The following is a 15,619-nucleotide window of genomic DNA, read 5'->3' as shown; positions in this document are numbered from 1 at the left end:
GGTATGTGTGCTATGATCATAATGGATACATTTGGTGTACTATAGAAGAAATATTGCAGAATGTTGATTCTTCTTTATTTATATTCAAGGGGTGTTTTTATTTCTAAAAATATAAATGGTGAAGACTGGTTGTTTTTTCAAGGTCTATGAGTTGGTCTCTTACGCTTCCCAAGACTGCATTTATTTGATCAACATACAATAAAAACAGTAATACTGTGAAACATTATTTACAATTTTATATTTTTATATATTTTAAAATGTATTTTATTCCTGTGATGGCAAAACTGAATTTTCAGCAGTCATTAATCCAGTCTTTAGTGTCACACGTTCCTTCAGAAATCATTTTAATATGCTGACTGATGCTCAAGAAATATTTCTTATTATTATCACAATTGAAAACAGTTCTGCTGCTTACTTTTTTTTTTTTTGGAAACCATGATACATATTTTTCAAGATTCTTTTATGAACAATGTAATACAAAAAATATATACTTATTTTAATACTTTTTAGAAGTTTACTAGAAAGTTCATATGGAAGTTTGGGGTCTGTAAGATTTTTTTTAACAAACTGAATACCTTTATTTAGCAAGGGTGCATTAAATCTTTTGAAAATTGCCTTTTCATTGTTACAAAAACTTTCTATTTCAAATAAATTTGTTATATATTAATTAAAGTTAGAGATTAACCTCGGTTTCTAATACCTGCTGTTACTTTCATTTGTGTATGTGGGCCTCAGTCTGCATGCATGTGAGCCACCCCACCGTTTCCGTGACCACAATGGTAAATAAATGACCCTATCATTACACCCAATCAAAGACAACCACATACACACGAAGTCATCCCAGCCCCCGGTAAAAGTACTGTTTGAATCTGAATGGTCAACTTGTTATTCATCTGCATGTCTATAGTATAGCCCATCTATTTACAGAGGCCCCAAATATCAATCTTTGGTCAAAATAACCTCAAATGGCAGCATAAGCAACAAAACCCCATCTCATTTAGTTAATGAGTGGAATAAGCGTTAGCAGGCAACATAACTGCATCTGGTTAGCACTTCAAAGCACACAGGGAGTGGATACAGTGATTTCACTCCATTCGAGGTGAATGTGTTTTAGCAGCTCTGCAGAACCATGCTAATCTAGAAAGGCCCAGTTGTTATGCTCTCTTGCCCTCTTTGTACATGTCTGAGGAGCAGGGTTTGCCTCTATTTTCTCCTCCTCCTGACTGCCTGAAAAGGAGACTTTACTTTAAAGGCCCATTCAATGTGCCAGACCGCCCTGATGGATTGGTTTGGCCAGGCCGCTTGTTAACACACTGAAGGCACTGTTATGCAGATTGGAGCAGGTTACTGGGAGGACAGAGTCCAGCGGCTCTACCTGCAGCTACAACTGCATGATTTTTAAAAATCCTTTTCATCAGTATTTTGTCTCGGTTTCTTTGCCTTTTAAGAACTGGTCAAGCACAACAGATAACTCTGGCTCAAAACATTTGTGAGAAAATGCTAAATTTCCCTCACCATGTCCCTATATGGGCTCTGTAGTGAGCAGAAGCTTCCCGTTAATTTCTCATTGCACCTTACACAAATGCCAACACTATAACGTGGAGGAAATTCGTATTTTTAAATTCTTTAACTCCAATAATGGTGGACTCAGTATATTGTCTTTTTTATAGCAAAAAAATTGCATTAACATTCATGTATCATTAAGTGTGTGTCATGCTGTATGCTATTAGAAGTCACCATGAAGGACTTACCAATTATCAGTATTGCCAACTCTCAAAACATATTTTAAATGGAAAACAGGGTTGCTGATTTTAGCAAAAATGTCAGGAACACTGTCCATTTCTATACATTTGAGATTGAACCACTGGTGTAAGACATTGCTGGTGGGTGACAACACCACATGTATATGTCTGAAGCAAAGTATTTGTCTGTTGCTGCACTAAATTAAGAGCTTTGACTTTGGCTTATCACTTTATCGCATCTGTTGTAAAAAATAAATGAATTTTAAAGACTATGGCACACCAATTACACACATATTGAACCTTGGCAACACAAGTGAACTGTGACTGCACATGCATTTTTAATGATGAACAGACTCACAGTTGAGCTATTAGGTGCTTTGGAATTTAGACACTTAAACAAAACAAATCTGTTGAATGTACACCTATAAAATTAGTAAGAAAAAAAAACAGGCTAAATGTGGACTGATCAACTTTATCCCAGCTAAAAGGGAATTAGTTCAGAGAACATTCAGAATGAAGGCTTTTATAACTTGATGGGAATGTTAGTATGTGTTCTAAGAAACAATTTTGTTGGTATAGTTAACCATTTACAAAAAAAAAAAAAAAAATAGATATATATAAAAAAAAAGTGGTATAATATAGGACCAATTCTGTATTGCAACCCTAAAACATGCATTTAATCATCATGAAAGAGCATCTACAACCTAGAGTTACATGCCAACCTGGATAAGTGGGTCATATAAGCTGGCTGATCAGATAGCAAATACTCAAACACTGATGCTAATATGTGCAGTAATGAGACTCATTAACACAAAGAAAATCAATCAAGCCAACGGCTCTCATAAATTATTCAAATCATCGTGTTACACATGCCACCATCTTGGTTCCTTCCTTCTACATAGAATACAAGCTTATGGAGTGCAGCCTAATCGAGCAAAAACATAAAAAAATTACCTTCAGAAGCAACATTTAGTTATTTAGTTATGCATTACAAGTCTCACATATCCAGACTTTTGACTACAGGACTAATGTCTGGTCCATAATGCTTCTTATTTCAGCAAAAAAAAAACAATTGCAAAATCTGTCCAGTGGTTAAACTACTCTAACTTTAGTAGTTTTCAGAGTTACTAATACAAAAAAGCTTGAGTAGACATTACTATTATAAAACCCTCTAGGTTTTATACAATGGTGGAGAAGCAGGGAAAATAGACCCCATGCAGCTCCAGCAGATATTCCAACCATCTCATTAATATTTAGATATTTATGAATATTTCAGGACATTTTAGGGATTGCAGATGTTAAATGTGTTGGAATAGGAGTTGATGCATGGCCTTTTCATGTTCACCAATTCATCAGACCCCTGCTATACCTTACTACTTTTAAGCAAGTCCCTATATGACAGATTAGTTCATTTGACGACCATCTCGGTGATGCCGCAGGACAGATATTTTCTAGGCAGGCATACAAGTGCAGTTCCCATCTAATCGAATGCAGAAAGACAAACCTTTTAATACCTACATCCACCATTTTACAACAACTTATACCATTCATTTTCCTACACATGGTGCATCTCCCTTCCTCTTATGTGGATTATTAGCTCTGGTGTAGATAATTTTCCAACATGATTGTTACATAAAGAGGTTTTTTTAAACTTTATGATGACTAGGACCCCCAAATATGATGACTGTCTTAAACAGAATAAAATAACAGTGATTAATGTCATGATTTCTGATCAGTACTTAGAAATACTAATGATCAGTATTAGAAGAACTATTTAATTGCTGTAAAAAAACTAAAGAAAAGAATCATCCTCTCACTTTCAAATGCTTTTTTTTCCAGCAAATTACTTAATGTGCAAATATTTGCAGTGTTTTGGAAAGTTACTTTTAAAAAGTAATACATTGCAACATTGCGTTAGGCTACTCCTTAAAAAAAAGTTACTTAGTTACTTTTTTATAGAAAGTAATGCATTAAGTTACTTTTGTGTTGCGCTTTCTTATCTGGGTAGGCCTTTCTTGTTTGTTTTTTTAATAACAAAAAATAAAAAAGTCCTATTTTTGGCAAATGTAGAAATTCACACCAAAAAGTTAAATGAATAAGCCTAAGACTGAAGGACATGGAAATTCACGCCTGTACAGTAGAGGGCGCAGCTCAAACAAACCATTCAGCTATTTGGCCAATCTGGGCCACAAAGAATAGGACGCAGTTCAAAGTTCAAAACTTTTACTTCAGCAGTAAAAACACAAATAAGGTTTATATAAAGTCACTTTTGCTTATTAGTCTGGTTGAATTGGATCACTGAAGGTCAGCAGCAAAGACATTGGGTAATAATTGTGACTAGACAGTGTGTGTATGATGTAAATGCATGCTTGAAATTGTGTAAGTATGGACACCTGCTAGCTCTGTCTACAGCCAGATCATGGTGACAGTTTCTCTCTCTCTTTCAAAGACACAACCAAACAGCAATCCTGATAGAAATCTGCATTCAAATATGCCTTTTCACAGTCTTCATAAAAATCTTTAGGAGCTGCTGTTGTGTAAGAGACCCCATAGTGTGCCATAGGTCTCCCACTCACACACAAAGACGCATCTAAAGAAAAGAAAATGTCCGCTTTAAATTAGTCTGGAAGACCTTTCGTTTTATTGTAGGACTGCAAAAGACAGGCAATTAAGGGCACATTCCAGAGCTGACTGTTGCCCTGTAATAGTTTACAGCAATGGAGTGCAGACAGATCAGTTCTTTTTACCCTCCATCCCAGCAACCCCTTTCCTTTATAGAAGCTTTCTTGCCTTCTATATAAAGCAAATAGAGAAGGGCAACATGCTATTACAGTTGATCTGATTTGGTTAGACAGAGTTTTTCTTCTCATTTAAACATGAACTTTAGAAGTTACATATTAAAAGTGCAACAAATTATTTCATATACCCACACTAACATTATGAAAATGCCTCAGTTGTTGGAGATAAAGGTAGAAGATAGTTCACCCAAAAAAATAATCTGTCATAATTTACTCACCCTCATGTTGTTCCAATACCTGTATGACTTAAATTATTCTGAATAACAAAAGAAGATACTTTGAAGAAATGTTTTTATCCATCCAATGAAAGAAAAAAAATATATAACTATTTAATGATTTAAAAAAAAAATCTTTTTTGGGTTTCATGGAAGAACTTTGGAACAACATGAAGGGGTGTATACAGATTTTTTTTTTTGGGGGGGGGGGGTTTGGGAGAACTATCCTAATTGATTTTGATATGAGAAAACAATCAATATCAAAAAAATAAACCAACACAAATATTACAAATTGTGACAGTAAAAAGTGTAAAAGTCACTCGTTTTTATAAAGTTACAATGTCCAACAGCGAAACCCGCAGTTGAAGTTACAGCTAGAGGCTTGCCTCCCCTGATCCCATTGACTTTTAACAGACCCCCTAAAGCGTGCGGTGAGTTTGATGCAAGCCAACCTTCCGGTGTCTCTCTTGAATCCAACATGGAAGTGACTTAAACTGCAATTCATCGACTGGGCGCAAGAGACAGGCTCCAAAAGAGAGTCCAGACTCATAGACCATAATAAATATGATTTTTTTTAATAACCCATCTGTTTAAATTATATTAAGCCTTAAAGTTCTGCATAATTAAGGACCATCGCTTGAGTGACAGGTGAAATGCCGCTGCTGTCACTACTCGCCGTTTGTCTGCTGTCTGTTAGCCATGACGTAAGCTCAGTTAATCCCATTCTCTGCCCATTTTCGGTTATCCGGGAATGATGTGCGGTGACGGGTTACCAAAATGGCGACGGCCGGCTCCGCCCACTTTGGGCTTCAGAAATGCTCTTCAGAAGCTTACGGGTGACATCACGGACACTACGTCCATATTTTTTATAGTCTATGGTTTGATGGGGGGTAATTGAGAATGAAAGGGAAAGTGACGTGAGATGAGGCAATGCCTCCATGGCGCTATAATTGGATACGATTGGTTATGATTGGATACAATTGGTTCATGTGATAAATCCCGCCTCTTGTTTTCGTGCCCTTTCTCGAATCAGCCTGAATGAAACAAATGATGGCGTTAATGGGAAGACTAATTAAAAAGTAAGTAAACAACTCAGCCACTTAGATATCACCGCTTTATGTCACGTCAAAATCAAACTTGAAATGGCCTGAAAACATGATGACTGTGGTTTTTTTTAGTGAGCAATCAGCTTGGGGAAATTAAAGGTACATCTTCATGTCTGTGATCAGTGTGTACTGTACAAACTTTATGACTGCTGAAAATAAGTTGACTATTAAAAAGAAAAGCTGAACATTAGTTCACAAATAATATATATTGTTTAAAGGTGCATTGTGTAATATTTAGGAGGATGGGTGTCACGATTTCGATTTTGTATCGAAATCGATCGAAATTAAACCACAACCTCGATCATCGAATTAAAAAATGTAATCGTCGATACTGCCACGCCCCCATGTCACGTCCGGTGCGGTCGGCTTGCAGAACAGAAGTCAACTAGAGCGCAGTGCAGCACCCAGAAAGTTTAGAGGGACGTACATGCTCGCAACGGGGCTTAGGCTACTTTACAAGAAGTTCATATATCAATATTCTTCTAACGAATAGAAATAACCTTATATAATGTATCTATCTGTCTATGTGTACAGTTACGTTCAGAAAGGACGCGCAAGCGGTTGCCATGGTAATGAACAGCCTGCTAGTTAAAGCGAATGTATAATATTATCCTGTATCTGAGCCAAAATGTACAGCGCGCGTTATATTTTCTAAATCCAAACAATTGGCCACTGAACCAGCTGATAAAATCTTCATTTGATTCAAAACGTGATTACAACTTGAGGACGCTCAAACTCGATCGTATTTTACTGATACAAAAGACGCGCGCGTGCACACGCACTGAGAGGGAGCGCGGTTCACCGGGCTATGGTAAAATAATGACACAGTTTCAAGGTGTGCATAATTTAAACTACTTAGTCAATGCTAACAGTAGCTGCTGTAAGGTTTTTATTACTGCTGCTCTCCTTCTAGTCACTTCTGAACTTTTATTGATTAAGCTCCAGGTGACGGGTTGCCAGATATCACAAAAAGAGCAAAACAAGCCCCTTAAAAACGCAGTATAAGCATGGCAAAACTTTACCGGGGAAGGAACACATCTAAACCACTAGTATTACTAATATCCTATACAATTAAAAGGAAGTAACTAATTTATTATGAATAGAATAGTTCAATATAAAATATCAGATATTATAAACTGAATGATTAAGTGAAACAATAACATGAGATTGAAAAGTTATTCAGCAATACTTTCTTTAAAGTTTAATCGCACATACGAGTTGTATTTAATATCAATCAGTTGGGGGCAGTTCATCTAAAAGTTGATGGTTGTGTTCTGTTTAATATATTTAGCTATCAAAATAGTTTACCAAATAAATCATTTACCAAATAAAAGAAAAAGAAAATCAAACAATGTGAAGTACTTTTCATTTCTAAAGTAGGCTATTTGGGTTTATTTATTATACATAAAGCCCTTTCTGTCAATTTCTCCAGAATAGCATAACTATATTGTGAAATATATTGTTACTGTGAAATAAAATGAGTCATATCGTGAAAAAATTATTTTGGTCATACCGCCCAGACCTAGTCTAGCCTAAGCAACCTGTGCTTAAAAAAAATAAAATAAATAAATAAATAAATGTAAAAATCGAGAATCGAATCGAATCGTGACCTTAGAATCGAAAATGTAATCGAATCGAGGATTTGGAGAATCGTGACACCCCTAGGAGGATCTGTTGACAGAAATGCAATATCATATACATAACTATGTTTTCAGTGGTGTATAAAGACCTTACTTAATGAACCATTATGTTTTTATTACCTTAGAATGAGCCATTTCTATCTACATACACCGCGGGTCCCCTTACATTGAAATGCACCGACATGTTTCTACAGTAGCCCTGAACGGACAAACACGTTTCGTTACTATTTTGTTCTTCGTGCAAGGAAGCTAGCTAAATTCAGCTAATAAAACACTGACACAATGATGAACAAGTAACAATAATATTCGCAATAACATATGAAGAGTTCAGATGCAAAAGCCTCTAAGTGCCATCTGGAATATTTTTATAGAATGATAATTTTTATCAAGCTCGTATATATTTAAGTTCAGTAATTTCACTTAAATGACAATTAGTAGGTCATTTTCATTGCCATTTAAGTGAAATTACTGAATTTAAATATACGAGCTTGATAAAAATGATCATTCTAGAAGAAAATTTCAGATGGCACTTAGAGGCTTTTGCATCTGAACTCTTCATATCGTTTTACTTAACAATAAAAGTAAACCTAATATCTTAATTTATCTTTGTAAAGAAACATCATTGCTTAACTGGCTACTTTCTGCTGTCTCAGACGACTAGGCTACATATTTTCTTGTCGGCCACTGTAACTTATGTTGGTTGCAATTCACAACCTCGCCGCTAAAAAAATAAATCACACGCTGCACCTTTAAATTGTTACTGCCTTTAGTTAATATTTTGGAATATATGTAAAATTGCATAAAAACAATAACTTGATTACATTTATGCTTGGTTTTAATGAATATAACATTAATTACATAGTGTAAAAGTACAAAATAGAATTGTAGCTATTTGGTCTCTCTTTATATGTAATGTTTAATTAACCAGGAAAATGATGTGTAACAGGGAAATAAATTTACATTTGATATATATATATATATATATATATATATATATATATATATATATATATATATATATATCAAATGTGAGGACTTTCCACCTCTTTTTAAAACATCACCCGTGTGGTTTGATTCTTACTATAATTTTTTTCCCACCAAATTCTAACCAGTCACATCCTCTGGTTCAGTGTGATCCAGCAGAACAGTTCAACACGCCCAAACAAAAATGAAGCCTGCCCTGAATGCCCTGGAAAGCATGAATAGCTAGTTTAGTGTACACTGTTATCTTTGTGCATACAGGTCCTGCAAAGTGACTGCTGGCTCAGACACGCACTGTCAGCTCCATTCAAATTCTACTGAATCCTCCTGTGGTGACTCTATCTAAAGGCAAAGAACCTCAAAATTTCCACTGAACATTTCAAAAGCTTAGAAATGCTGATGCCATCCAATACAGACCAAAACAGCAACAAAAAAACTTTAAAAACTACTCACTGTTCACCAAAATCTGTGGTTTGGGCTCACCTGCACCAAAAGTCAAGATAACATAACATCTCATTCTCTACATAATGCCTGAAGTAAAATAAGAAAAAGTATGTTTAGGACGAGCAAGATGGGGTTTCACCTCCATTTATGCAGAACGAAGCCAGGACACTGCTCTCCACATACGGTACAAGGTTGTCCACTTTCTAGGCCATCAAGCACTGTGGGCTGCAGAGGTTAAAAAGAGATACAAGAGTTATTTTTTATATAAACGCAAATTATTTTGTATATCTGTGGACAATACATTGTTATATAAAAGCATAAATGCACATATATGGCATACAGAACATCAAAATGTAAAAGAATACATAAGCCATATCTCTAACCAAGTTGTGTTCCAAATTTGAAGTTGATATCACAAAAATTAAAGTTCCCATGAGATTTTGTTTAGGCTTGTTTAGTACACAAATTAGCCACCGGGTGTCACCTACTGTACATTGCACTGAATTTTGTCACATTATCACTTCTATCACAAAATAATCAACAAACATGGAGCTTTGAGTCAAAGACATTTTCAATGTGTTTTGTCAAGATTAGAACAAGTTTTAATTATAAAATAGTGCAGTAAATTTTTTAATATAGTAATATAAACATGACACCGACCACTATGGTGGAGGAGCTCGCTAAAAGGAATTTAAAGGGTCATGAAACCCCAAAACATATTTTTTTGAGATGTGAACATATGTACAGGCTGCACATCACTGACACTTTAAAGGTATAGCGGAGGATCTTTCTGAATTTTAGATAAGACCCGCCCTCTCCACTTTTTGAAAAGTTTGATTGATTCACCAGAATGATTGACAATTAGGAGGACCAATAGTATAGGTGATCCACCCGGAAGTAAAAAATCCTCCGCTATACCTTTAAGTATCGTTTGCATGGTAAGGCATTGTTTTCACAGGATGCATACTAAGGGGCTGTTTACACAACACAGTTTTCAACTAAAAACGGGAAACTTTTTATGCATTTTTGGCTGTTCATTTAAACGACAACGGCGTTTTGAGGGCCTGAAAACGTTTGAAAACTAAGCCAGTTCCTAGAGATCTACCTACCTGCAGAGTTCAGATCTAACCCTGATCCAACACCCGTCTGTAAAGTGCTCCATATAGACCTAAAGCTACCTTATTTGAAACGTTATTTTTAAAGGGTCTGTTATTGATGTAGCCTAGGCCTAATACTAACATTACACTCATATACAGTAAATCATGATCACAATACATGTCAGTGGTCACATTCCATTTTGACTGATTGATTCAAATTTGTACATTTTAAAGTAGGCTATATAATTAGATTAAAACAAATACCCATTTTGCTTCATAACATAGCCTATTAAATTACTTATTGTTTACAACTTTCTATTGGGTCTTATTGAGTACAGGTTACAGTTGTGAGTCAGTTCCCAGGTGAAAAAGACGTAGTGTTAAATGTATTAAAAATGCATTATAGAATATTTGTATTGTACTAAAAACATACTTAAGTACATTTTTAATACATTTAACAGGACGTCTTTGACCAGGAAAAAACATTTTCACTAACTTTTTAAACCTATTCTTCAGAAAATGCAAGAAGCTTGTCTTATTGAGTTGTAAAATGAAGTAAAATACATCTGCTCATTCAATACAATTCATACAGAAACACGTCTGCTCAAATAATATTACAGCATGTCATATTTGTGGTGAGTAATTAATTTGCGAATCTGACAATAAAATGCAATGTTTTACTAATTGTTCTGAAACAGCAAACGCCTGTTATGTCTTCGGACTGGAGTATCAAACCCGTCTGATGTAGAGTGTAAACTTTACACACCACGGAGCATCTCCAACCTTTTATTACATCTAGCCTTTTCGTTTCCGTCCTAATGAGCCCAATTCTTTAATGTCTTACTGCTGCACGTGGAGTAACTGCGTAAAAATGCAAGTCTTTAAAATGTAAGCACCCCTTACCGCTTTACTCACCAACCGGCTAGAGTTTCTCTTCTTAATGCTTCGACCAAACATGACAGTGTGAGGAAATGAATCTCAAAGCGTATTGCAACGGTTGAAATGCTCATCACCGCGCGCTCTCTCTCTCTCTCTCTCTCTCTCTCTCTCTCTCTCTCTCTCTCTCTCTCTCTCCTGCCCGTCCCATCAGTTTTTGCGCGAGCTTGTGAATGAAATTACTGCATTTCCGGACACGCCAGCGCTTTTTTTTTTGAGACCTTTTCTCAAATTGCACTTACATAAACCACATATTTCGACGGTGTAATTCTTTCAAGTTTTCAGTCTCAGAGTAAAAATCAGGCCTTATGTATAGCCTAGCATACCACGTCTTGATTAGGCTATTGATTTGTGATCATGTTACTGTATTGAATGTGAATTATTTAGTTTGTTATAGGTTACACACACAAGTTTTTCAGTACATTGTGAAAGTTTGTTTTCAAATTTATTGATGATTTAAATTACCATTTGTTTATCATTTTGAGAAAAAAAAAGATTCAAATGAAATTGGGGTAGCAATGGGAGATGATATAACTATTTTGAATATGTTCGATTACCATAATACATATGCAAGTCTAAGCATTTATTGTGGTAAACAAGTTTTCTGAAATTGAAGAGCAAAGTAGCCTAATATGGACACCCTACTACACTAGAAGAAAATGTTATATATATGCTAGAACTTTAAAGGGACAGTTCACCCAAAAATAAAACATTTGTCATCATTTACTTACCCTTATTATGTAGCCTATATAGCACACTTTGAATCCAGCAGAGTTTCACTATGACTCCTGCAGGTGTTAAGTGTAATTGTGTAAGAAGACTGTGAGTTGTCATGGTGACAGTAAACATTACTTGTGCTTCACCTGTAAAACTTAGTCTTCCAAGGCCTCAAATATACATAAGAGGCCACATAAAAGAGCGATAAATCCCTTAAAGATAAATCCCTTAAAGGGATAGTTCGCCCTAAAATGAAAATTTTGTCATCATTTACTCACCCTCATGTTGTTCTAAACCTGTATGAGTTTCTTTCTTCTGTTGAACACAAAAAAAGATATTTTGAAGAATGTTGGTAACCAGACAGTTGACGGTAGCTATTGACTTCCATGGTATTTTTTTTTTCCTACTAAAAATGTCTAAATTTCTTCAAAGGTGCACACCTTATAAAAAAACTTGAGAGATGAACTGATACAAATTAATTTACAATAATGCTTCAGCCATTTAGAGTATAAATACAGCATTACAGAAAACTGCTCTTTTATCTATTAAAGGAGAACTCCGGTCAATTTTAACATTGAGCTCATTTTTTTGTACATTTGGAGTGCTGTCAATACAGAGAACAACGACAAAAATCGGTGTTGCCTACACCGAGTTATTCTATTTTTAAAATTTGCACCCTATTGACTTCAATGGGGCAAGTAGTAAGCCTGCTTTTTAGCCTCTTAACATCCTTTAAGTGTCATTACAAGTGCACAGAAAATGTGAGTGATTCCTTCCGAGTGAACACGGGTGAATCTGACTGCAGTAGATGTTAGAGATATTAATAAAAATGAAGTTAATTCAGCCAGCGCTCATACCTCTGTTTACATCCTGTTTTCGGTGGAAGGCCATAGTAATCGATTGTCGAGTTCACGCGCATAGGTTTAGTGCCTATGATCACGCGCGTGAACTCGACAATCGATTACTATGGCCTTCCACCGAAAACAGGATGTAAACAGAGGTATGAGCGCTGGCTGAATTAACTTCATTTTTATTAATATCTCTAACATCTACTGCAGTCAGATTCACCCGTGTTCACTCGGAAGGAATCACTCACATTTTCTGTGCACTTGTAATGACACTTAAAGGATGTTAAGAGGCTAAAAAGCAGGCTTACTACTTGCCCCATTGAAGTCAATAGGGTGCAAATTTTAAAAATAGAATAACTCGGTGTAGGCAACACCGATTTTTGTCGTTGTTCTCTGTATTGACAGCACTCCAAATGTACAAAAAATGAGCTCAATGTTAAAATTGACCGGAGTTCTCCTTTAAGTAACTTAGCATGGAATAGCAGGAAGGAAGAGTCAGTGTTGTTCCAGTTCCACGCAATGTTAACAAATGTTAACGGCTTCAAACAGTTCATGAGTCTTCCTCAAATGTCTCCCAGGTCGTTTGAGTTGAATGTGAGACCAAATATTCACTGGGTGACCAAGGCCAAAACATGAGCCTGATGGTCTGGATCTCAAGCCACTTCTTGGTTGTCTGCAATGTGGGCAGGAGCATTGTCTTGTTGAAAAATAACATCTGCATTCCTCTTTAAATAACAACTTTTCAATTGTGGGAAGCAAGTCATTCTGTACGGAAGCGTATTGCATTCAGCATTAAATGACTCTTCACAGTGAAGTAGCTCACCAGCTAAAAAAACTCCCCACACAATGATAGCTCTTCCTCCATGCTTCAGATGCATTTATTATTATATTTCTCACATTTTCGAAGACAGCACTCTGGATCATCACCATGCAACTCATGTCTCATTGTGATTCATCACCACACAACTCTGCTGAACCAAACTTCTCATATTCTGCCAAAAACTTTATTCTGTCTTTGACTTTTTTTCTGAGAGTATAGTGCATTTGCTTCTTTTTTTTTCCAGTTACACTTTATTTTAAGGTGACATAGTTACATAGTAATATTAAATAACTATGTACTTACGAGTTAAGCTTTGTTTAAGGTTAGCTAATTGTAATTATGCATAATTTACTGTTATTAGTAACTACATGTAGTAGTGTGTAACTATGTCACATTAAAACAGTGTTACCAATTTTACTAATTTCCTGACCAATAATTTGTGGTTAAGACAATTAAAAGCTTAGTGTTTAGCAATTTGGTGCTTGCCCTTTTTCTTTCTTTTTTTTTGCCCAGGAGTGTATGTGTATACACACACACACACACACACACACACACACACACACACACACACACACGCACACACACACATATATATATATAGTAGTAGTAATAAATGTTCCTTGAGCATCAAATCAGCATATTAGAACGATTTCTGAAGGATCATGTGAAAGGAGTAATGATCTAAAGGCTGAAGTAATGATGCTGAAATTCAGCTTTGACAACAGGAATAAATTACATTTTAAAATATATTAAAATAGAAAAAAAGTTATTTAAAATTGCAATGATATATTAGTTCACACTGTGTTTTTACTATGTTTTTGATCAAATAAACACAGCCTTGGTAATTAGACTTGTTTTAAAGAAACATCTCAATCTTGAACGTGTAAATATTCTTTTCATATTCAGTTAAATGGATTAGTCTGAGACCAAACACCCTTTTGAAAACTATAATGATGTGTCTTACTAGCACCAGTAATATTAGCACCACCGAATAGTCAGAATTCCACTTCCTTGGACACAACACGTTCCATTCCAAAACACAGAGACTGTGTGTTCTGGACTGGGATGTTTCTTTCATTTAGGCTCACTCTGCTTATAATTGCTTTCTTTGGAGTTTTAGTATAAAACAGATAAAAATTCATAAATAAAAGGCACTATCTGCAATGAACATATCTACTAATATGATGTGTTTAAAAACTCAACTTTGACTTTTCAGATGACTAAAATTCTTTTAGCATTAATATTTCCCAACCATTCAAAAGTTTGCGGTAAGTTATATTTTAAAGAAATTAATACTTCTATTCAGCAAGGATGTATTATATTGTTCAAAAGTGACAGTAAAACATTTATAATGTTGCAAAAGATTTCTATTTCAAATAAATGTTGTTCTTTGGAACTTTCTATTCATCAAAGAATCCTGAGGCGAAAAAAAGATTAAGCAGCACAACTGTTTACAGCATGGATAATAAGAAGACATGGCAGCATATCAGAATGTTTTCTGAAGGATCATGTGACACTGAAGACTGGAGTAACAATGCTGAAAATTCAGCTTGCCATCACAGGAATAAATTTTAAAAAATGTAATATCTTTACATAAATTACAATAAATTTATTTTAAATTGTAATAATATTTCTGAATTTTACTGTTTTACTGTATTTTTGATCACATAAATGCATCTTTGGTGAGCATACGAGAGTTCAGTAAGAAAAATCTTACTGACCCCAAACTTTGAACAGTAGTGCATAAACACATCCAGTAATGCCAAAGAAGTTATACTGGTATGTCAAAACTCCTTGGTTCACAAACAAACTGTAAGGCACCTAAGAAATAATACACATAACATTTTCAAAACAAGTGTACTGTAGGTCATAATCTTACAGAAACTACATCAGTCTTATAAAACTTTAAATAAATAAAAAAGATGTTCTTTCTTTAGCATCAATGATAGACATGAGTCTACATGAGAGATCCACTAAAACTTCCATTCAAAGAAATTAAAATTCACAGTAATATTTAGAAATAGATCACACACTTTCCTGCTGTTTGTCAGCAGACCTAACCAGTACACTTACATCTTGAAACTCCAACAAGAAAACCTTAGCTGGAAGAGGGAGTGCATTTTCCACAATAACCGACACATAGGCTATCTCAAAAACTCTACTGCCATCCTATGGATACAAGAAAAACTGCATGTCAAGTTTTCTAATGTTTTGTAATTTATACTCATGCTAATTCGGCTAACAATGTTGAAAGAATAATTTAGAGATGTTTGTA

The 15,619-nt window shown here is 35.2% G+C and overlaps 1 protein-coding gene across 1 annotated transcript in view; it reads right to left on the bottom strand.

The window, feature by feature from the left end:
* Window positions 1-11,122, bottom strand: part of prickle2b (prickle homolog 2b) — a 126,193-nt gene extending 115,071 nt beyond the window's left edge. Inside the window, exons 1-2 of the mRNA XM_081358327.1 lie at window positions 10,927-11,122; window positions 9,066-9,151 (exon numbers count right to left, since the gene is read on the bottom strand). Coding sequence (XP_081214453.1) covers window positions 9,066-9,151; window positions 10,927-10,980 — 140 coding nt within the window. The 5' untranslated portion in view covers window positions 10,981-11,122. The remainder of the gene's footprint in view (window positions 1-9,065; window positions 9,152-10,926) is intronic.
* Window positions 11,123-15,619: the final 4,497 nt, after the last annotated feature.

This window comes from Scardinius erythrophthalmus (genome assembly GCF_964197995.2).
Source record: "Scardinius erythrophthalmus genome assembly, chromosome: 25".
NCBI lineage: Eukaryota > Metazoa > Chordata > Actinopteri > Cypriniformes > Leuciscidae > Scardinius > Scardinius erythrophthalmus.
Note: the sequence above shows the minus strand (reverse complement) of the source record. Positions and strands in the feature narration are given on the sequence as shown.